Raw genomic sequence first — 24,477 nt, forward strand, 5'->3', positions numbered from 1 at the left:
AAATTTTCCCATCATTTCTTCATCTTCTCCAGGCTGACGGGGAAGGGAGCTCCTTTCTCCCCCAGGTTAGCTCTTCTTACAGGACCACAGTCTCAGATACCTTCCTCATGGTGGCCTCATTTCTTCAGCCTGAAAACTAAGCTCAAAACTCTTTTTGTGCAGGGAACCCTACCCTGACTGTTGACTGCCCCCACCCCCAACACCCCATAATCCGTTTTCACCTCCAGGATCTACCTTCTCTGCCTGAAGTCCCTTGTAGCCATCTCTTTAACCTTCTGCAAACTGGTTTCTGCTTCTTAAACTTTTATTTTAATCCTCACAACACCCATGAGGTACATATTATTATCCCTTTTGCAAAGGGAGCAGCTAAAGCTTAGACACGAGTAAAGTCACTTACTAAACAGATGGGCTGCCATTCCCCAAACATACCTCTGTTTGCTCGCCTGGGTCTAAACATAAGCACATGCTTTCCTTGGCCAGGAATATTCCATCCCAACATCCAAGAGCTGATTCCTATCATCCTTCATGGTCCAGCTCAAATCCCAGATCCTCCAGGAAACCTTCCCCAAGATCCCTCCATTCAATCAGTCAGTCCTTCCCCTACCCACCACCTTAAATAGCAAGTGGTTGGTTCTAAAAACTAAGCACAAACCATGTACCGTGCAACCTGTGGTTTGTGCCCCTCCCCAGACCCTGAGCCCCTCAGGAAAGAAATGCAGAGCTACCTAGGTTCCTTTCATCTCTGTAACTGTGACCACCATCAACCCATGCTTCTCAAATGATGACAAACCTGTTAACTTTGACACTGCTCTCAGAAATGGACAACATGCTGTAAATTTTTCAACATTACTTTGGGGAGATAAAAGAGAGCCACCTTTAAACAAACAAACAAACCAAAAAAACCCCAACCCCCAAAAAACAATAACAAAGTTTGAAGTACACTTAGAGACAATGGCCCTAGCCCCCTGTTTGTTCTAATTCACTAACTTGACTCTTCTTTTTCATAGATCTGCTTGTTGATTTTTTCTTGCCCTGCCTCAACTGGGAAACCAGACTGAAATTCAGGGACAGCTGAAGCTGCAGTCTCAATTATGACAGCTTTTCTACTCAACAATCAGTGAAGTCCTACTGTGCCTTCCTAGTTCCCAAAAGACCAGACCACATGAAAATAACTTTTCTTAAAAGGAAGGTTCCTTGGCGATTCACAGACCTGTACCCCTGGGGCTAATAAACATTATATGTTAATATAAAAAAAGGAAGGTTCCTTGCTAGTGCCTGGGTGAAGGGAGGGGAGGCTCCTTCACACCAGCGCTCTGCTGAGGAGCCCAGTCTCCAGGCAGTGGAAGACTGGGCACTGCTCTGGGAGGACAACGGCACCCTCACCTTGATGGTGATGCTCCCCAACTTTCAAGTCCTTCCTAGTTCTACTATTCCAAGCTACTTAGGATTACTAATAAGTCTAATGACTGTCAAGGGGATAGAATTAAGCTGCTAGCAATTACCAGAATAATAAAAGCACATGGGAAACCCAGAGGTAAAGCAAATTTTATTCTAACATAAACTATTTCCCCTTTAGTAAAAACTACTTCAACTCTGCATACATTTTCAGTTTTCCTCTTTGGAAGGAAGAAACATTTCATTGCATTTGTACTACTACAAACATAGACAGATTTATATACTTGACCCCTTGAATAATACATGTTTGAACTGCATGGGTCCACTTGTATGTGGATTTTTTTCCAATATATACAGTACTATAAATGTGTTTTCTCTTCCTTATGATTTTCGTAATAATATTTTCTTATCTCTAGCTTTCTTTATTAGAAGAAAACAGTATATAACACTCATAGCATGCAAAATACAAATTCACCAACTGGCTATGTGATCAGTAAGGCTTCTAGTCAACAGCAGGCTATTAAGTTTTTGGAGAGTCAAAAGTTACACACAAATTTGTGACTGTACTGGGGGTGAGGACTCCTGCCCCCTACACTGTTCAAGGGTCAACGATACATGTTGTCCAACTCCCACTAAGGTAAAAAAAAAGATGTAAGATCACTATTCAATCCAAATGGGAAAAAAATCTCATTTCCAAACCATTTTAAATTCAGAAAGCAATCTTATTTGTAACCTCAATTATATACCTAAACAAGTAATTTATACAGATAAAACCCATCCCAAAATTCAAAGATCAAAGAACATAATATTTAATAAAGCTGGAGAAATTCCAATGCATTTAAGCAATTTTCAATGTGCCATAATTGCATACTGAGAAAGAGAACACACTGTACTCCTAGTCTGACAATGAACAGAATATGATTTCATGTCAACAGTTAAAAGTATAAGTAAATCCTCAAAGTACATTTTGTCCTAAAAATAATTAGTCTGTGCTCATAAAAACACAAAAATCAGTGTTAAAAAAAATCTTTTTTCTCTGCTGTTTCTAAAAAAAGAACCCAGTATCTTTCCTATTCCCTAGGCATTTGGCATCAAAGAAAAATGAATGTGACAAAGTCTTCTAGGCTTTTCATTAATTTTTTCTAGAAGAACATTTTTAAAGGAAACACATCTTATGACAACTTAACACTTTTAAAACTCTCTAATACTTCTAAGACCACAAAAAATAATAAACATTTACCCATTTTGTTTAAATCAGACAAAAACTAAAAATAAAAATCACCCTAAATGAATCAGAACTTTAAAAACAAAAAGCACTCATTTTAACAAATTTTAATAAGTGCTTTAAAGTATCACTTATTTTTAAAAATATTTATTTAAATAATCTATATACCCAACATGGGGCTCAAACTCATGACCTTGAGATCAAGAGTCACAAGTTCTTCTGACTGAGCCAGCCAGGCGCCCCTGAAGTATCACTTTATTAATGGATCTGGTCATCACTCTGCTACTGTCACCATCAGAGCACATCAAACACAGCAAGGGAGAAACACACTTGACCTCAGAACAGATTTATGGTGTTACTCAATTTAATTTAAATTTAATTTAATTTAAATGTTTTCTCATCAATTCCCTCACTCAAGTTAGGTACAGATAATTTTGAATGAAACAGAAACCACAAATTAGTAAGAAATATGAGGAACAGATGAACATGGTAAGCAATATGAGAATTCAATCAACAAGTCCAGACTGTGGGAGACTCAACAGGACAAGCACCTCCGTTTCTTCAATAAAAGTTACAAGGGGTAGAGAAGGAGAGGAATAGGAATCTATAAAGAAAGAGATCAGGAGAAACATCAAAACAATCATGAAGAGTACACCTCATTTGGATTTAAAACCACCAAGTCTAAAAAAAAGGAAAAAAAAACACACAAAAAACCACAAAACTAAGATAATTGGGAAGAATGTTTAAGTATGTCAATAGCAAAATGGCATTTATAACAATGAATCTGGAGAAAAAAAAGACACACACTGAAATATACACTAATGAAATGCTATGCTATATGAAATTTGCTTCAAAATAATCCTGAGGGGCGCCTGGGTGGCCCAGTGGGTTAGAGCCTCTACCTTCAGCTCAGGTCGTGATCCCAGGATCTGGGTATCGAGCCCCGCATCGGGCTCTCTGCTCAGCAGGGGGCCTGCTTCCCTTCCCCTCTCTCTCTCTCTCTCTGCCTCTCTGCCTACTTGTAACCTCTGTCAAATAAATAAATAAAATCTTTAAAAAAAGAAAAAAAAAAGAATCCTGAAGTTGGGATTTCAGCAGAAGGAATACAGAGAAAACAAGAGTGAATCTTAAGTTGATAATTTTTGATGCTGCAAAGTGGCTGCAGACAGGTCACTATTATTCTACTTTTGTATAGGCTTAAAATGGTCTATATTTCAAAAATTTTTTATTGCAAACAGAATGAAAAGATAAGCTATGGGGAAAATTATGCTTTGCAGAAAAAAGCTGGGGAAAAACACATCGAAAATATTCAGAAGTACAAGACTCTGTATGGTGTAATAATGGAACTGCTTGTCTACCCTTAAAAGAAATTCTGTAAAAAACACATATAATGTATAACAGAGCGTTTAAAAAGTATGAATAGCAAATGGATTCAATGCCTCTCCTTTTTAAAACATTGTAAGTAAAACTGGTCTCTAAGAATCCAATTTGAGGAGTAATGGAAATGATTGACAACTCAGCTGAATTTTTAAATGTATGCATACTGAAAAGTCAGGTCAGGAAACACAGCAACACCTATATAAATTAGTATTCAATTGATACTGTAACACTGGCCGTATTTTATAAAGATATGTTCTCATTGCCAGTGTTCTAGGAAGGAATTAAGTACTTCAGAAATGACCTTCACGAGGAAACTGAATTGTAATGATCAATAAACTTGAATTAGGTATAGAAATCACTATTTCAACTGCTTAATCAAAATATAATGGCTTTATTAGAATTACAGGTATATGATTTTCTAATATGTTGCTCCTACTACTTTATGTAGTATGTCCCAAAACTCTAAGGATTAAGAATATTCCTCAATTAATATATTTGTATTTGGCAATTAAAAATGGTTGAATTAGTTACTGAGAATAAAAATATGAAGGAAAATTATTTTCTCAGAAAATGACAGAGGACACCCAGGATAAGGGGGAAGCATGCATCTCTGGGCACTCCCACATGAACATGTGTTGGATGGGGGGTAAACCACACTTCCACAGTAGGAATGAGTGAAAATACAAGTCATGAAGTTGAATTGAAGGATACTATCTAGAAATACGTGCCATATGAAATAGGTACAAAATTAAAAATCTGAAATGGCAAAGAATGGGACAAAGCACTGCTATTTTTTTTAGTCATGAGCTTTGCATTAGTATTGTTTCCATGCACCTGGTGGCCTTGAACACACCCATCAGAGACAGCACACAGCAACGGAAAAGGGTCTCACCAATAGTCATAGCTCTCGTCCCAGTTGTCAAAATGTACCAGGAAACGATTGTCCACCATATCTGTTACCGTAGCAACACAGATGAATGCAGGATTCTTTTTGTCTACAGCTTCGAGCTTCATTCCAACTCGAAAACCTGATGGGATCACTGTCTACGAAACACACAGATTTAATTAGAGATAAGCAGACACTTAACAGCGAGATCTGTACCCTCTCTACACCTCCCCGCTGAAGGCCTTGGCGTTCGTCAGCCGCCTTCACACTATTTAAAGAGCATGTACTGGTTTTCAAGCAGGGTCGCTTTCCAACAAGCAGCAATGATAAAACAATGTCCTGTTGGTACACCCAAGTCACTAGGCGGATATCTGGACCTCCAGACCAAAATACTCATAACCTCACAGAGTTTAATCAATTTCAGTATGTGTTCTGGGACCCTAGATAGACAATTCCACTAGTTAGGCAAGTTTAATTCACCATACAGTTCCCTTTTTGTTTTTCTTGTTCTTGATTACAGACTTAATCATGAAAATTATTTCACACAAAATATGCACTTAATCAAGTTAAAAATGTGTATGAGTCAGTCCAAGTTCACTCCCATTTCTGAAGCGATCTCTCTGAAGAGTACTCTACTGAAAGTAGGTCATCTTCAGACATGAAAAGCTGCAAGTTATTACAACTTTTACTTAACACTACAGATATTATTCACAAAAGCAGCAAAACGGCTGAACACACATGGCCATTCAAAAGGATTTTTAATGTAACGAACAACAAACATGATCAGCCATCTGGGATATGGAACCAAGACAATAACAGCTCAATAAGATTTAGTGCCTGAGGTGCACTAAAATATAAACATTCCTTAGGATCTTGTGTGAGGAAAATTATCCTAACTTGGAGAGATGTACTGGGATATCAGTAATGCCAATCATAACACCCCAAGTCATTTCTGCCCTTCTTAAAAAAATCCTCTGCCCAGACTTAATCACAGAGAACTATTCTACTTACTTTAAGCAAAACAACTGTTATCTCTCATTTTACTGTAACTATCCAGCTCTCATTACAGAAGTGTAGATAACATGTATCTGAAAATGCTAGCATATGTCCTAGATGAATAGAAGGAGCATGAATTAATGGTACACAGATACCCTGACGATACGTTTAAGTCCTGAAATTATTTACCAGGGCTCTGACCACAAATATTTGCATATTCTGAGGTAGAAGAATTTAGGGATAGGAAAGTTAACTGCATCTTGGAGATCAAACCCATTGCTCAAGATTAAGCTGTATGCCAGCACTGCACAGAATTTAAGATGACGGTTCAAGGCAGTTAATCAAATCCCCGACTGAACGCATCCTCAGAGAACCAGACAGGGATTAGGAATCTTGGAGCAGGCTGCTGAATTTTCCACCTAACTGACCTCCCTCCCTTGTCTTGACAGAGAATACCTACTGACAACATGGTATTTACATTTCAGTAATTAAGCTCTCCTCTCAATTAAGAGATTTTTAAAAAAAATGATCTGGCTCATTAGCTCTATTAGTTACCTAAACACATGCACGCACACACACGCACACACACAGCCCTCTTCAGTTCTCTAATTCAACCTGGCCTATGTTCAATTCGATCAGAGACTTGTTTAGCCATCAGACCAATGCCTGGAACAACTGGTTAAAACCATTTCACAAACAGAAGGTATTTGGATCGGGTGAGAAAGTTTCTACCCCGTCCTAATATTCATTTCCATTTGGAGGGAACCCCATTACTGAAATATTATTGTCTCTCTCTACGTTCTCACTCACTGTTACCTGACTGGTGAATCTGGAAGAAGGAAGTGGTCCCACTCACAAAAGCAAACTGGTCTACAGGGCATGGAATTTCCACCCCTCTACAGGCTTGTTCTGTCCCTGCGGGGTGTAGGTCTGCCCCCAATCCAGTGCTCCTGGGCTTGGGAGATGGGGCAGAAGGGCCAGTACATCGTAATTCGAGGTCTCAGAATCCACGAGCACATTTGTCAACAGATAGAGGCCATGCATGTACTCCAACTGAGCTCTTAACTGTTAGATGGTATTCTGGCTTTCCACCTGCCTGCTCTCTGTTAATTCCAGTTAGATCAGAACGGGGCCAAGGAAGAGGAGTGTAACATGTTGGGTTTCCTCAGAGATGCAACAGGGAACGCAGCGTGGAAAGTGGGAACACAAGTCAAAAATATGGGAAATACATACACATCCAGACTTTGCTTCTGTTACATGGCAAGAGGAAGCTACTCGCTAGAAGGAAGGTGAATCACTGTCCCTAAGCATGCAAATCCCAACAGGGCTACCCTCATTTCACTGCACGAATCCCATGTGAACAGCACTCCAAGCATGGACACTAGCAATAAAATATCCCAATTTAATTTTTTATGTACTTTTACTGTAAATTCACCAGGGTTTCCTTCCTGTGTTGCCTTCCACCCTTCAATAAAACACAGTAACCATGATTTGGCTATAAAATATGTATTCATGATAATTTTAAGCTAATTTTAAAGTTTAACTAAGAGTGCTTTATTTACCAAAACAATAAAATTTACTATAGTCTCTTGGTATCACTTTTAGTTTATCCTGTGAAACATCAAAAGTCACTTCCCTTGAAAGGAAAAGTATTTTGGATGTACTTACTATATTCTGATTTTCAAACAATGACTTGGGAGCAGCTTGAGCTCTGCATGTCTTAAGATAGGTCTGCCAATTAAATTCTTCTTCTTTATAACCTTGGATAAGCACATATACACAGACTGAGCAAAATGTAAAAATGTTTCATACCTAATTTTCCATTCCCACTTTTAGCTATACCTCCAACGTGCTGAAATCGAACAATCGATTTTTTTAAAAAGACAAAATTTAACTCATAATTCATAACTATGGATTGTCTTACACAGGCTGTATTTATTTCCAACAAATTGTATTATTTTTCCAACTCTGAATGAATGATAAAGGATATAAATAAAAGGTAATAAATATGTATTGTACTCTGGTCTGCTTATTACCAGGCTATTTCTATCAGTATTTAAGTATAACTGCTCCACAGTCAACAAGTGAGCGGGGGAGTCAAAATCTTTATTTTCCCCTCACCTGTTCTATTTTGGGAAACTCACTTGCAGGAACAAGTTGGAAACTGGAGAAAACAGTAATAAAACAGATAAAATCTTCTTAGTCTATCACCACAAGAATGACAATTCAAGATTTATGAAGAAAGGATGTTGGCAAATTATAATAATGGAAATGTCCTTGCCTTCATGCTCACAATTTCACATTTAATGTTGTTGAAGCCAACATTTCCTTTAAAAAGGAAATTGAGCATTTTATTTTATTGGCTCATGTGCTCTCTTCTACCTCCATTAAAGTCCAGAAGGCAGCACGAAAAGAACAGCGAATAACTCCCCACATATAGGAGGTCAATTTATATAAAGGCTTGCAGATTCTCTTTTTCTCACGTGTTTTTGTTTAATCCTTCAGTCATCTGAAAATACCATTCTGCCATTAATTTTTCACTTAAAAACCAAAGGATGGCTAGCCCATGAAAAAACGAGAGCCCTGAAACAGGCCAAAAATACCACACTGGTCTCCTGGATCTTTGACACCAAGTAAGCAATACTGAATGAAACAGTTGAAAAGGAAAGAAACAAGATATTATGAAATACACTAGAGATGGACTGGAAAAAGATGGTTATCTGTTATTCTTGGATCTTTAGGTAAAAATGAAACAGGCAGAATCACTGGCAGACTGTAGTATAGAGAACTCAGGAACAAAAAAGTAATTGCTATTAATTCAACCTCCACTCAAACCAGCATTTAGGGCTACATTCTCCCTCCCTATCTCCTAAAATATTAAGATTCGTGAATTCACTGCATAATGTCTAGAGATTTTCTATATAATGAAATATGAGTAAGTAAACTTATTCATGTCAACAGGTTAGAACTAAATTTTCAAACGTGTTTTTTCAAGGATCTAAATACTCGACCCTGAATAATACAGGTTTGCACAGTATGGGTCCACTTACTCAAATCTTCTCTTCCTTATGATTTTCTTAATAACGTTTCCTTTTCTCTAGCTTACTTTATGGTAAAAAGATAGTATATAATCTATGTAACATACAAAACTTGTGTTAATTTGACTATTTATATTACCAGTAAAGTTTCTGGTCAACAGCAGGCTATTAGTAATTACGTTTTTAGCGAGTCAAAAGTTACACATGGATTTTCAACTGTGCTGGGAGATGGTGGCCCTAACCACCTCGTTATTCAAGAGTCAGCTGTGTGTGGGGGGAGGGGGAGGGTGGGGAAGGACGGGTGTGTGTATGAAAGAAATCTGTCACTGAAATTTGAATTCAAAATTAAGTATCAATCCAATGTTATTTTATAACATTTATAAGTACATGAACATAGTTCAATGTTCATTGTTATTTTATAACATTTATAAGTACATGAACATAGTTTATCATTAAAAAGGATTCTACTTTCTACACTTCTTTCACTTTAATGAACATATTTTTCTTCATAAACAATAAGCTTGAAATTAGGGTCTACCTGAATCATAATAAAGTCTGAATTCTTAAAAATTCCAAATCACGGTATAAGGAAAGAAGATTTTACAGCATTTAAAATATGAAACAAAAAAGGGACAATACCTTTGGGAGGATGGAGTTTATGGCCAGTCTTCTCACACCACCCCACTGGGTGAATATCCAGAGCATCTGCATTTACCCAGAAATCGTAGCAATCAGAGTAGCCGTCAAAGTGCAATTTTATTCGGTATCCACAAACCTGAAATAGGTAAGGCAGGCTCACTGACTAGAAAAACAGAAAGAAATCCAAAATACCCAGAATATCTCTGTACAAAACTTGTTTACAAAATAAAACAAAATCTATTGATTTTGGTACACAAATAAACATGGACAATCAGTGTGACATAGTCTATGTTCATCAAAGTGCCCTTATGACCAGCCATAAAAGCAAGTGCACTAAATGACAAAATCTAAAGGCAAGGGCCTTCTCTGGAAGGAACTGAGCTGCCGTGCTTTGGCATTCTTCCCAGTTATATTAGAAGTGCAAAGATACTACGCGAAGACTGATTTTCCCACATATCCATGCCCTCTCTTCGTTCTTTATATTGTACCAGCATGCATCAGCAAGGAGGGCCAGCAGGGACAGAGCCAGCCCCTCACAGGGCACACAGCCCCAGCAGAGTCCCAGGGTGACGCCCCACTGTCCGCTGCCTGAATGCTGGCTCTCGGCCTTTGCAGAGCGCTGCAGACTGTGAGCGCCGGCCAAGGCTGGTACACAGAGGGAGGTCTACAGCTTCTCCTCTCTACCAATAGCTGCATTGGGAGAAAGCCAGAAAAGCCTTCCTCAACTCATACTTAGCAGAGACAGGTTCCCTGGAACGCCGGTAAGAACTCACTTTATGTAACGCGTGCTGAATGCTGAGGCCACGCAACTGTCTAGAGAGTTGCTCTTGGGGAAGTTCTGAGTTAAAATTTCACAGGGGTTGAGGAGGCCTCAGCTGCGTCACTCTCTGCATTGGGCTCTCAGATAGAAGTCCAGCCTCTCAATCCCTTGGCCTCTAGCACAGCAGATGTGTTCAGGTGGGAGCACACAACACAGTGGACCTCTAAACAGGAGCACCTGCTCTGCAGAAGCCGGTCAAGAAGCTTGAGGCAAGAGCGGAGAAGCTGGGACCACTAACCATTCTCGAATAACAAGGGAGATGCTTATCTACTGCCATGGAAAGTCCTTTGGAACATACAGTTAAAATCCAAGTGGCAATAAATTCTAAGAAATGCTCTCCATAATATACTAGTATACTAGTGTATTATGTGTATAATATACTACTATAATATACTAGACTAAAATAAATATATAAATAGACTAGAACAATTTTTCTCAAAAAATTTCACAGAGGTACCTTGAAATACTAAAAGATATATAAATATCTGTTGGTCTAGTTCATTTTCTCTCTTTTTTTTTTGAAGATTTTATTTATTTATTTGAGATAGAGAAAGAACAAGTTAGGGGAGAAGGGCAGAGGGAGAAGCAGACTCCCCACTGAACAGGGAGCCTGGATGCAGGACTCCATTCCATGACTCTGGGATCATGACCTGAGCCAAAGGCAGACAAGGACTGCTTTCTCCCAATGCAGCTATTGGTAGGACCAGCCCTCCACCCCCCGTTGGTCTGGTTCCTATGTTAAAGAACCAAGTATGACCAAAGCGATGGAGTCAGAAGGACCTGGGGTCAAATCCTGCTTCTACTATTTTGAAGCTGTGTGGCCTTGTAAACATCACTTAAGCTCTCTGAGCCTCAGTTCCTTTATCTACAGAACAGGAATGAAAACACATGAACTGCATAGGATTCTTATAAAGATTCAGTGAGTTAATACACAAAACAAGAAGTATGATGCCTGGTATCAGCACTCCAAATGGAACCTTTTCCCGTTATTAAAACCCCATAATCACCATCTTATTGCAAAAGTAAAGACAAGGCAAGGCTTACCTCAGCCACAGTGAGGACACAGTACACAGACTGATGTTCAGGATCCACACCTTCTAATTTCATGCCAACTTTAAACCCATTTTTGTTATATGGAAAGGATTGATACTAAAATGCAAAATGACACTGGTTTTAGTATTTTGTCCGAAGAGCCCAATTAAAATGTGACTAATCACCACTCTTAAATAGAGACTAATGAAACAGCTAAGTCCTTCAGAGCCCTGTCCTCTAGGTCCCAGATTTGCCTCTCCCCGTAATAAGTGATTACTGCTACCAGTTCTTCCATCCCCTTCCCAGAAAATTGTATGTGCCAATAAGCAGTAGATATACAGATCCTGTCCTCCCCATCTTCAACCAAATAATAACATGCCACACACACTGGGTGAGATGTTCTTTTTTTTTTTTTTTTTTTTTAACTTAGTTTGGAAGGATTCCATCATTCCATCATGATTCCCTTCATCGTTTTTTTTCATCATTCTTTTATATCAATTATTAGTTAATTAATATATTAATCTTATTTTTTTCCATAAGTTGCTCTCTATTAGAGGACACAGTATTAAGATATATGTTAATATGTGACATATATACACCTCATTACTTGACCTTTTTATAGTCTTTGATAATTTTCCACTGAATTATTTGGTGGTCCTTTTCTTTTGGATTTTTAAGAATTACTTGGCGTTTCTAGTGCTCTTACAGTGTCAATTACAAGGCTGTTTCACCGATTCAAGTAATGAGGTGTACTTAAACTTTTTTTAATGTAAAAAAAATCTATTCTACAAAGAATCAAATTTACAGAAAATAATTATATAGAACAAGTCCATATGTAATTACAATTACATTTAAATATTCTTAATGTAGATGTAATCATCGTAACATTTACTATTCATCATGTTTTTAAAACTGCCTATGTGAATGCATAGCTAACAAGGTATCAGTGGAGGATTTATTATACACCATGATTAAATATAAATAATTTAAAGCAAGGTTCAGTGGACTACACTCTATGGGTCTAATCCAGCCCACAACCTGTTTTTATAAATAAAGTTTCACAAGAATATAGCCATAGCCCTTCCTTTATATATTGTCTAAGGCTGCTTTTATTACAATAACAGAACTGAGTTGCAGTAACTGAGCCCAGATGCCCTACAAAGTCTGAAATATATATCATCTGGCCCTTTTACAGAAAAGGCTTCCTGACCCCAGGTTTAGCCCAGTGGTGGCAGCTGCTACTCAGAACCACACCTGGTAGCTATACTTCTAACTGAGCTTAAGTCACTCACGACAAAATGTTTTTATTACAGTTAACAGAATACAATAACCTGCTTTTAGATTTTTGTTGTGGTATTACATAAACCTCAGTAACCCATTTTCACTTCTCCCAATGCCGTAATGTCGACATGAAATTTCATGCCAGATTTTCTTCATGTATGAGCTTTTCGGTAGTAGTAGAGGTATCCCTCTTAAAATTACTGAGTGGGAGCCTGGTAAATGTCAAGAGAAAAGAGCAAGTGTGTCCCGACGTGTGTCTGTGCATGGGGCATGGGGGCGTGGTCAGCCTATATTAACGTTAGCTGCCCTTGCACTATACCCTCCACATAAATACACTCATGAAATGCAGTATGTTTGAGAAATTATCCCAAGTCACATTTCCTACAAAAACAATGGAGACATCAATCCTAATTCCAGATCAGAATTCCAGACCCTTTGCCCTTGTAGACAATGCCCTTACAGACAATGCAGACAATGCTTTCTAGAAGGGCCTGTACCTCCTTGAAGAGCTTCGCGGGCACTGCCACAGCTTTTTCCTCCTCCAGGTAGGATGCCCAGCACCAGGCTTTCTTTCCTTTAGGAGGCAAACCTGAAAAGCAAGTGAGACTAATAGGCTAGGGTTCCCAGATGTAAGAAGTCAGAGATGTATCTTGTGAAGTCTCACTTTCCAAATTACTACTATGCTGGGATCTTCTTTTACTTCCATGACTGGTATTTCCCAGTCTCCTCCTGGCCCCTCTTCCAAAGAAACAAAGGTAAGGAGTAAACTGTGGTGTATAAGCAGTTATGATGGCAGAAGAGAGAGGAGAAGAATTTAGAATCAATGATGGAGACAACACAGGGAACCAAGACAGAAGAGTATCATGAAACAAGATGATCCAAAAATGTTTCCTGAGATCAAGAAGCTGAGGACTAAGAAGAGGCCAGAGCAAGGAGTGCTTAGGAAATGGCCGCTAATTTGGGAAGGGAGGGGATGGTCAATTCAGCAAGGGCCAGACTTTGAGCTGCAAAAGAATCTATAACTGATAAAAGTATGCCACCAGCCAATATCCATTTTATTGTGGATTTATTTAATAAACAATAGAAACGAAAGGAAGAATATAATAGCAAAAGGTATTCGGGGGGGGCGAGATTTGAGCACGCTAAGATGGAGCCCATGAAAAGAAAAAAAGAAATTCTGAACACCTAAGGGGGGAAAAATAAATGACTGAAGGAACAAGGTCCCAGAAGAGCTGGGGCTCTGAAGACAGGAAAGAGAAAGGTTAAAACACTGGTGAGGCCGAGAGCAGAGTGAGGAGTTTACCCCCTATCATCTCAGTGATGTAAAACAGAAGGTCATCTCCCCCCGGAATATGAGTTAGGCTGTGTGCCTGAGGCAGGCAGAAACACTTGAAGCCGTGTCTGAGGAACTGAAAGAGGAATGGGCAAGGAATGTATCCACGCGGTGAAGAGACACACTGGCCTCCCGCCCCAGTTTGCAGGGACAACAGGAATGGCCAGGTTGGCGGTGGGGCTGCCTTCAGTGGGCAGACCTGACATGAAGGGCTGGCGGACAGATGGGACGCATCAGAAAGGTGAGACAAAATCTAGTGGGAGTCTGTGGAAATGAGCTCAGGGCCATGATGAATAAGGAGGTCAGGTCACCCAGTCAAGTGTAAAAGGAAAGGGTCTAAGGACTGGATTCGTCGTGAAAATAAAGTGTTGCCTGAGGAGCAATGACTGAAAAAAAAAAAAGGCTCCCCATCAGGAGGTTGTGGTTTGAGAGGAAACACTGAAAACTTGAAGTCTTAAGAAATGAACAAGAACAAAGGTTTTAATCAATGTGCAAAAGTAGAAAAAAAAACTATTTGGTGGAAAAATATCTGAAGCTGTTTTCAAGTTTGAATGGACACTACTCAGAAGTTACTAATTTCCATTTTTTTCCTTATCTACTTCTTCAAAACTGATTTTTATTGACAAAATTTAAAAAACAAAACAATACCTTCACTACCATAGTGTACATTCCAATTAAGATGAAAATGTCTACCTGTGTGAATTATTTTCCACTTCATAAAGCCACAAGTAAAATCTTTCTTTCATCAACTTACCTTGCTTCAGTACAGCTGAATCACCCCGTCTTTTCCTTCGGGCTCTCTGTGAACCCCTCAGGATTCTTCCATCTTGCTTGTTCTCCTACAGCAAGAAAGGAAAATTATGATTTTAAAAGCTCATGAAATTGGCACCAATGAAAAGTTAGAGAGCTGTCAGAGAGCATTATTATTTTTTGTACTTTTTCTTCAATTCACTTCGTAACTTTTAAAGAAAGAATGAATACAGGTCATTTGAGAACTGTGTTGCTTTTGGCCTGAGGTCATTACAAAATAAGAACGTTTCCAAGAATCACACTCTGCAACAACTCAGATACCGTTCCTGCCTTCTTGGAGCACTTTCTTCTTATAGCTCCTTGACCACTGTGTGTGGATTTCCCTCACACCCCACTGGCCCGTCTTTCTCGGTCCCTTTGCTGGTGTCTCCTCCAAACCACTTCCTTTCTCTTCTCTATTGAATCCCTCTTCCTGGGTTTTAAATATCATCTGTCTACCCAATATCCCCAGTCTGTAGCCCCAACCCTCTTCCCTGACTCCAGACCCCTGTATCTGACTGCCCACCTGGAATCTCTACTCGGATACCCAATGAACGTCTCAAACCCACGAAGCCAGTGGACTCTAGATTCTGTACTCCAGTCTTGCCTTCCCATCCTCAATAAAAGACGTCATTATCCAGCCAATTATTTAAGCCAAAACCTGAGTTATTCCTGATCCTTCTTTCTCCCTCACCACCTTGGTAAGACAGCCTCCAACATCTACCCTAAATCCAGTGACTTCTATCTTCCCTAGCCCTCTTAATGAGTCTACTGCAATAAACTGAGTGTTTCCCTGATTTCATTCTCACTTTCACATGCCAACACTAGAGCCATTGCTTTAAAACATAAATCATGTCATCATATTCCTTTGCCTTCAACTTGCTCATGGCTTCCCATCACACACAAAACAGAATGAAACCCCCTAAGTCTGGTTTCTCAGGAAGCCTTACAAATGGCCTGAACCTCTTCAGCTTCATCTTACTCTACTCTCCCTTGATCTTTAAGGCTCAACTAAACTTTCTTTATTTTCTCAAACAAAACATGTCACACAGGTTCTTGCTTTAGGGGCTCTTCCCGGCCATTCCACTGCCAGGGGGGGCGCCTCAGTCTTTTGGCAAAGCTGGGGCTCCCTCTTGTTACGGAGATCACACTGTTCTTGCCAGCTTCTCTGGGAGGCCTCCCTGATAGCCCAGCTTAAAGGAGTGAGCCAATCCTCATGCCCTACTTTGTTCTCACATAGCATTTATCACAGGCTGCTGTGTCTCCTGTTTATTAGCTATCCCCTGAAAAGAATGTGGTGTCCTTGAGAAGAGAGCTCCTGTTCTCCCACTGCCACACATCCCTGTGTTCCCAGCTCCTAGGAGAGAGACGAGCAAACAATGGTGGGTCAACACCGATGTGAAGGGGAAGTCTTCAATTTCAAGACTTTCCAAGTTCTCTTTTCACATAGGACCATTATATATACTTTAGGGATAGGATATTTATGCCTTAATTAGCACATTCTGAATTAGTTTCCCCTAAATATACCTGACATTTATCTGCCATTTTCTACCTACTTGCATAGTTTTATGGGATCTGTCTGTAATTTACCAAAACGGGACTGACATTTTTGCTATTGAGAGGGACTGAAGATTCATTTGCAAAATTAAAGATTTTGCTGCGGCCTTGCTCTCCGGTAATAAATTTCAGCACACCCTACTTCTTCAGCTTAAGAGAGGAGTACCATTATTTATTATTCTCATTTTGAAAGGTGGACAGTGACACCCAGAAGAGGGTAGGGAGGTAACTCGCGGATGGAAACACAGAAAGTCATGGAACCACCACTGGAAGTCAGCGCCTCTGACCAGGTGCTATTCTTCTAGGAAGCACCCCGTGCCCCCGGTAGGTGCATGGGAGATACTAACCATCTCGTCATCTCTCTCTTCTCCATCCTCCTTGGAGTCGGCCTTCAGAGATAATTTCGGTTTCTTCTTCCGACTACACTTAGGATCTTCTTCCTCATTGTCTTCTCCTATGTCCCTTTCTTCCTTCTGATCTCTGTTGTGTTTATAAACCCAAAATAGTGACAGGAAACAATACCTATCAAACATCTCCATGTTGGTTATCATGCAATTAAAAAAAAAAAATCATCCTCCAAAGGAAAAATATTAACCACCAGGAGAAGTATGTAGGCATCAGAACATCACAGCTAAGTAACACCTGAAACCACTGGCATACATAACAGCCCAAGGCAGAAAATGGAAATTAGCTTATATATTAATTTCAAAAGGGGATCAGCGCCGTCTGTGAAACAGGCTCTAACAAGTTTAAAATTATTTGTCTTTCACATCTGCCATCCACACTAATAAAAGAAACAATTATTTAGAGATGTTTTAATCTTCAGGGCAATTTTAATGCAAAGATCTAGTAATTATTAAGAAGGACAAGTGCAACTGAAAAAAGGCCAAGTATAACTTTGTAAAATAAAAGTTGGCCAACAAAAACAGACAATTCCCACTACGCTGGTGAAAATACATGGGAAATACCACAAAAATATATAAGGGTCAAGACACTTCTTTGTGGTACACAGTTATACGAAAAAACACCCTGGTGATTAGTTGAACTTTATCAGACAGTCCCCAAATGGCCAGGACACATAGCACCGTCAGCCACAGCGGACACCCCTGTTTTCTCATCATCAGTCTGCCCCAAGATCTCCAGTTGGGAAACTTGTTACACAACTGTCTAAGGCCATCTTCATTCAGCTGGTCCCCTGTTTGTGGTGGCTTTGTTTCGCCGGTGGAGTGTTAGCGGAGTTACCTAAGAACCCCTCAAATACAAACAAAACTGCTTTTCCATAAACATCGGTATCATCAAAATGTATGCAGCCCAGAGAAATTCAAATACGCTTAGCAGGGGCCTGTGATATAATTGAAAGGCTAAAGAGGCAGAGGTTGTACATGCAGATATGACTTAAGCAGGACAGCCCAGATCAGACACGATGGAAGTAAGGGGGTCAGCATCCACATGTCTCTAAAGGCAAAGTCTCTGGGAGAATAAAGGGCATGAGTGGGTGACCAATGTCAGACAGCCTCTGTATTCCCAAGTACCATGACCTTGGACTCTAAAACCCATTGTATAGATGGAACAGGGCAAAAACCTACTTGTCTTTGATATGCCGGGCACAATTCTGGCTGCAATAGTTTCCTCCAGAAAGACACTCATCTACATTGCCATACTGACAACAGTTCTCACAGAATTGAAGCCCTTCTACTTTCACTGGATCCTTCAACCTGAAAGGCATCCCAGTCTTCTCTGAAAAGACTAGAAGATGAAAAGGAGAAAGCAAAAAACCAAAAAACCAATTAGAACCATGACAGAAAATATTCCAAAATACATTTAAACTTTTTCTTTTAATAATTTTGTTAGCCACACAATACAAGAATAATGTTTGTTGAATGAATGAATGACCAAGTGCTTGGGAGAGAAAAGAGAACAGGCTTAGGAGGAATAATTCAAATCACTTACACAATGAAAAAATATTTTGCAGAAAAGATAAAAGTTTATCTAAGGCGTTTTCTGCAGAGTTCAAAATAAGATAAAGAAATTTTCATTACTAAATTCAGAGGATGAAACTGTCAATCTACAGAATCCTATTTTATGGATGTATCTGACATAATTTAAAAAGGCTTATCTATGTTCTATACCTTTTGATGAGTGGTTTTATGCTACTAAATTGGTTAAATCACCATCTATGTGACTTTTCATGTAAAAGAGCTCCTAAATCATAATGACCCAAATCATTTAGGAACTCTGCCTGAATTTGTTAGGCTAATCATTCATTCAGCAAACATGTATTAGGCACCAATTTACACTAGACACTGATAATGATAGTACAGACCTTGCCCAAGATAGCTCACAGTCTAGAAGAGAAGACAGGCAAGAAAACCAATATTTATAATAAAATGTGATAACATGCACTTAAAGCATGAACAAGTTCCAGAAGTAGTACAGAGGAAGAAGTGATTCAGTTGGCCTGGGGTGAGGTCAGGGAAGGATTGTCTGGAATAAAGCCTCAACTCGATTTTGAAAGCCAAGAGGCATTTACCAACTGGACAAAGAGAGAAATGGCATCCCAGCCAGAAGAAAGAGCATGCGCAGAGGCAAGGAGGACGATACCACATGACGTGTTGGGAGAATGACAGGGAATTCAGTGCTGCTGGCACTACCAGGACACTGTGTACAGACAGAACAGAACAGAGAGCAAAGAGGCACAGCAAGCAGGTGGGTGGTGCCACCCAGATCTCTGTATGGTCCGCTACAGAGACAATAAGAAATCAGCGAAGTGAAGAAATCAGATAAGCGATCTACAAAAGTTCCCCTGACTTCACGGTGTGGGACCAATCAGGTGAAATTAGCAGCAGAGTGGTTCTCTAGGTGGAGTCTGCGACAGTTCAGGTGAGAGCTGAGAAGGGCCTACACTGAGGCAGGGGCAGTGGTCATTAATAGAAAAAGCCAGATCTGAGATGTATTTAGGAAATAAAAACCAAGAGGATTGAGGAACAGGCCGTGGGACTGGGGGAGAACAAATTCAGGATGACTCCTAGATTTCTTGCTTGTCCACTGGGTGGATGGTGCCACCACCAACTGAAATACGGGTTACAGAGGAAAGAGTAGGTCTGGGGGAAGGGGAGAAGGAAATAGAAAATGAATCGCATTTCAGACATGTGGAGTTTGAGGTACCTGTGGGACATCCAGGTGGAGATGTCCAGTAGGCAGGTGGAAATACGGGCCTGGTGCTCGGGGGAGAGGTCGGGGCTGGAGATACAGATTTAGGAGTCATCAGCATATAGGTGTTAGTTACAACCATCGGATAGATGAGAAAAAGGTGGCAGGCTTTTGGCTAAATCACCTGGGTAGGCTATTACAACACTGGATTTACTTGATAATTGCCAATTAACCTTGCCAATTAACAGATCTGGCATTAGGAAAGAAGACAGTTTATAGTTATTTTAAAATATAAAAGTTGGTTCTGTATGAGTTTTGTTATAGAAATTTACCTAAGAACATGTGCCATGAAAATCATCCAGGATTTTCAAAGTTCCAGCCTATTTTATAAAACCTAGATATTCTTATTTTAAAACTCTCAACAGAAAGGGCCCTGCAGATGACCCATTCGTACCTTCTTGAGCAGTTGGTACCATCCAAGTTGTGGTAGCTGTTGCTTTTTTCACGTTTTCCATCTCACTCTCATCTGTGATAACTTCCAGGGCTCCAAACTCGTTCACCCGAAACTAGGGACAACATGGTAGAAAGAGGCAATATTTACAAAAGCACTCAAAATGGTAATCGTTCCGTGGCTGACACATATAGTCTTGAAGCAAACTGATTATGCTTTAAAAGTTCATTTCAGCAAATATATCTAGGTGAGCCCTCTGCTAATATTAAGTCCTTTGTGTTTTACTAATCTAAGAACTCGGGGACGGAAAAACAGAACAAAGCAGCAAGGTACTTCTTCCGGTAAAATTACTAACCACCCCTGCACTGTGCTGGTAGAACTGAATGCTCTCTCCACGTGCTCTAGCATTTCAAACACCAGTTCTTGATAGGGCTTTTATTTTTTTCCCTCTCTTCTTATTTCGTATCACTACTTACTTAGTAATCAAAATTAGTAAAAGAAGAATTACTGTTTTCCCAGGAATCAACTTGTCTCACCCAATTCACCCAGGCCAAGAGAAAGAAATCTTTCTTCCAGAAATAATGACCTACACTCACAACTCCTTATATTTCTAAGATGTAGATGAAGAAGATAAGTGTGAGCCACGTGAGCCCCAGTTCTATACTTCTTTCTTTCACTGCTTTTTGGAATTCTCCATCCTATTTACCTGGAGTCCTCTAAAACAACCGGTAAAGTTTATGAGATGCAAACAGATCTACTAGCTACAGATCAATGCTATCAAAATTACAGGCATTTTGATTTCATGGACATTTTGACTTCAAATATTGCAAATTTCCTCTCATCTCATGGCAAGCTTCAAACCAAGTATGTTTCTGCAATAGCCAAGTTGTACTGTGCACGGGTTGAAGGCTTAACCACCATCTCTGTGCAGCGACACCACCACTATCCTCTTTGAAACAACTAGGTTTTCTCTCCTATTCATGAAGTTCAAATTTTCCATAGTCCTCTGCTTTTCCATAAAATAAAATGACCTCAAGGATCCACTAATTTTTTAAAATTTATTTAAAAAAAATTTTTTTTAAAGATTTTATTTATTTATTTGAGAGAGAAGGAGTGAGAGAGAGCACGAGAGAGGAGAAGGCCAGAGGGAGAAGCAGACTCGCCAAGGAGCTGGGAGCCTGATGCGGGACTTGATCCCGGAAGTCAGGGATCATGAACTGAGCTGAAGGCAGTCGCTCAACCAACTGAGCCACCCAGGCGCCTGGATCCACTAATTTTGACAGCTGATGAAAAACTGGAAAGCTGACCATTCAAATCATAAACTTTTAGCTTAAAGTTTTTAGATGTTTCACAGAAATATCTGTGAGCATGCCAATATGTAGTAGTGAAACTTAAGACCGCCATTCCCCAATCTAAAACATCTATTTAGTCAACATGCCAACAGAACAATTCATTTAATCATTCAAACTACAAGTCAGAAAAGGCTGAGGCAAAAATTACTATTCCTTCCACCAGGAAAACACAGCGCCTTAAAAAATTTTATGCATGTACTCTACCATGATTAAAAGGTTTTTAGACTGACAAAGCTGAAATTGTTAAGGGAAGTGAAACTGTTATTTCAGATACAAGTTCCCAGCTAACAGGTGTTTACTATACCTGGTGTGCTCACCTAAAAATGTCAGTGTAGAAAGTGGCAAAAAGGTAACAGAGGAAAAGAGCTAAAAATAACTTTACTTTTTGGAAAACAAAAAATTTTTAAATGATCTACTCTGGAAAGGGACTATTTCAAAATAAAGCTGACAGTACCATCTACTGGGCAAGAGTAGAAAAAACAAGCCATAATGATTACTAATTAATGATATGAAAGAATGAGACAGAAAATCAATTCTGCATGAATGTTTAACAAAACCAGAGGCATGAACTTTGTCATTCAGTTCAGGTAAGTAGTTTTACTTTTATTATAGGTTGATGTTAATTTATACCTGTTTGAAAACTACAGAATGTGAGAAATGGCACCATTGGCATTACACAGTCTCCTGCGGTAGAAGCTTCCAGCCTGCTGCTAAGCTGCAAGGCTGCCTCTCCAATGCTAGAAAGAGAACATCACTGAGTTGAATCTTTGAAGTGCAGAGTTATGACACCCGGAGTTGAGCTTTAGGCTCAACTACTCTCGAAGTTAAAAAGTAATAGTTCCACAATACAACAATTAGTCCCAGTTATCTTTTCCTTCTAATACTTATTGCCAGTAGATGACCTATAGCCGAAGTATAGAGGAAAGATGCCACGACACTGAGGGACACAATGAACTCCTGGAAGCCAGGGATCCATAGCTGGCCTTTTGCATGAAAATACATGCACAATTATGTCATAGTTCTGGGAATCAGGTTCATAAGTTTCATCATATCCTCAAAGGTATTCTATAACCCTGAAAAAGTAAAGAACATCTACCCTAACCAAATTTACTTTATGTCAAAAATTAACCTCTAAGCGTTTTCAAAGTACCCTATCATACGCAAAAAAAAAAAAAAAAAACCCAGAGGGGTTAATTTTTTTTTTTCTGGCTTCTCAGTTTGGATGCACTGTCTTTCACAATGTTACTGTTGTAGAAAATGCTGGATAACAGATGCTGGTAGGTGCTCCCGACATTGCTGGAGTTCCACACATGGAATTCCAGAAAGACTGACACATTCCCCAACATTCCTTTACCCCAATAAACCACCAGGTTCTGAAGTGGGTAATGCTTTTATGAATGGTTTTAGAGCCATGGAAACTTGAACTAATCCCTCTTACTTCTTTTTTCAAAGTTATTAGTTCTTTTCATCCAGACATCTAAAAAGCAGCATTAAAATTTATCATGTGGCTCCATTCCATAATCAAGAACATCAAAATCATAAACTTTACAAAAGAAATTTATTAAGCACATCAAACACCTCAGCTGACATTGTAATTTGTTCTGTTGGTGGATACATCTAGGTCAGTCAGAAAACAATTATGCCTGAAATATATAAAGGTTTGTTTGTTTGACTTGGCTTGAACTACCTTTAACTGATTCAATTCTCTTCTTTCTTTTTGCTTGTAGAGGCAAAGGATCCTTTGCTGATTTTTGCCCGTCTTTAATAGCAGATCATTAAAAGATGCTGCTGAAGTTACTATTTTTGTTTTATTACTTTCCATGCTGACATGTGAATTCTACTTACCAATCTGCTTTAAGAGCAAAGATTCTGGTAACTACATGTTTTTGTACATTAATCACAACAAGGCAAAACTGCACACGAGGAGTGCAGTGAATTTTCCAGTTGGGTTTCTGCATGGCTGCTGCAGGGTCTTGCTCTCAGTTAAGTGGCAACTATTCTTACTAGATAAGATGCTATCGCTCTCAGGAGTGTATCTGCATTCTACTAAAGGATTCCAAATGGCTAAATCCTCATGACCCAGAGGAATAATTCTCTGTGGATAAATTTCAGACACCAATTAGAAGTTCAGAGAGAGAAACTGCTTAGGGACAAGGAGCCCTACCATGCACCTCCCCCCTACCACTTACTGCTCTGCCTGTTCTTACAGCTGGCCTTGAGAAATTCATCTACAAATACTAATCTGCCATTTTACAGAAAAATTAGGCAATGGCACAGTTTCTAAAGCTTGTTTAAGCAAAAATGTCTTATGGATGACTACAGTATTTCCAAGAGGGTCTGTAGACACTCGGCCTTTCTCCTGTAACACTAATACTTTCTTAGGCTGGTCCTTCCTCTGAATGCCCTTCTCTTTCTCGCCTGCATCCCTGCACACAGCAGTCTTCACGTAAATGCCTACCTATTTTCAGACACCTGAAGCCCACGTGACCACTACTTCCCAAAGCCTTCTCGATCCTTCTAGCTAAAATAATACCACCTCTAAATTGCTCTAACATTTTCCCTGTATCTCTTTTGTTATGAAAACATCTCCTCCCTTTAGACTGTAGCATAGCAGTGTTAAGAGAATCAATTTCAGTATCAGAAAAGTCCAGCTTTAGACGCAGTTCTGCCAAAATCTTGACCTTGGGCAAATGCTTTAACCATTCTGGGCCTCCGTTTTCCCATCTGTAAACTGACAACAGTGCCAGGAAATACCTCAAAGGGATTAAATAAAAAGATGCAGACAAAGTGCTCATCAGAGAGTAGGTTCTCTATTCTTTCCACTCCTGCACGCAAATGAAAAGTCTCTGCACTGTTTTATATAAAGGTTGGTTAATTCAGGACGAAGAGGGGCAAGGGGACCCAGCAACAGGAAACAGTATATAGACCAAGGTTTGAAGCCTTCAACTAGCTAGTTGGCCTGGAAGGGAAACAAGATGGCACAGAAGAGTGAAATGAGAAGCAGCTGGAAGAAAGAAGGGGCCAGATCACCAAAAACTTCTGAGATAAACTTTGCCATGAAAGACAGGAAACTGCTAAAGGATTTTAAGCAGAAGAGTGACATAACTTGATTGGCCAGCAACATTTTACAGAGAAACATTCTTTCGAAATGGC

The 24,477-nt window shown here is 39.5% G+C and overlaps 1 protein-coding gene across 8 annotated transcripts in view; it reads right to left on the bottom strand.

Moving 5' to 3' along the window:
- The window catches only part of L3MBTL3 (L3MBTL histone methyl-lysine binding protein 3), a 111,286-nt gene that overhangs the window by 61,656 nt on the left and 25,153 nt on the right, over positions 1–24,477 (bottom strand). For 7 of the 8 annotated variants that reach the window (XM_059177575.1, XM_059177577.1, XM_059177578.1 and 4 more), the window contains exons 4-13: positions 19,976–20,087; positions 19,537–19,611; positions 17,958–18,117; positions 16,719–16,851; positions 14,780–14,864; positions 13,190–13,281; positions 11,424–11,528; positions 9,560–9,695; positions 7,551–7,642; positions 4,893–5,044 (exon numbers count right to left, since the gene is read on the bottom strand). In XM_059177575.1, coding sequence (XP_059033558.1) covers positions 4,893–5,044; positions 7,551–7,642; positions 9,560–9,695; positions 11,424–11,528; positions 13,190–13,281; positions 14,780–14,864; positions 16,719–16,851; positions 17,958–18,117; positions 19,537–19,611; positions 19,976–20,087 — 1,142 coding nt within the window. The remainder of the gene's footprint in view (positions 1–4,892; positions 5,045–7,550; positions 7,643–9,559; positions 9,696–11,423; positions 11,529–13,189; positions 13,282–14,779; positions 14,865–16,718; positions 16,852–17,957; positions 18,118–19,536; positions 19,612–19,975; positions 20,088–24,477) is intronic. The other variant, XM_059177582.1, reaches the window with a different exon arrangement.

The sequence above is a fragment of the Mustela lutreola genome, chromosome 6 (genome assembly GCF_030435805.1).
Source record: "Mustela lutreola isolate mMusLut2 chromosome 6, mMusLut2.pri, whole genome shotgun sequence".
NCBI lineage: Eukaryota > Metazoa > Chordata > Mammalia > Carnivora > Mustelidae > Mustela > Mustela lutreola.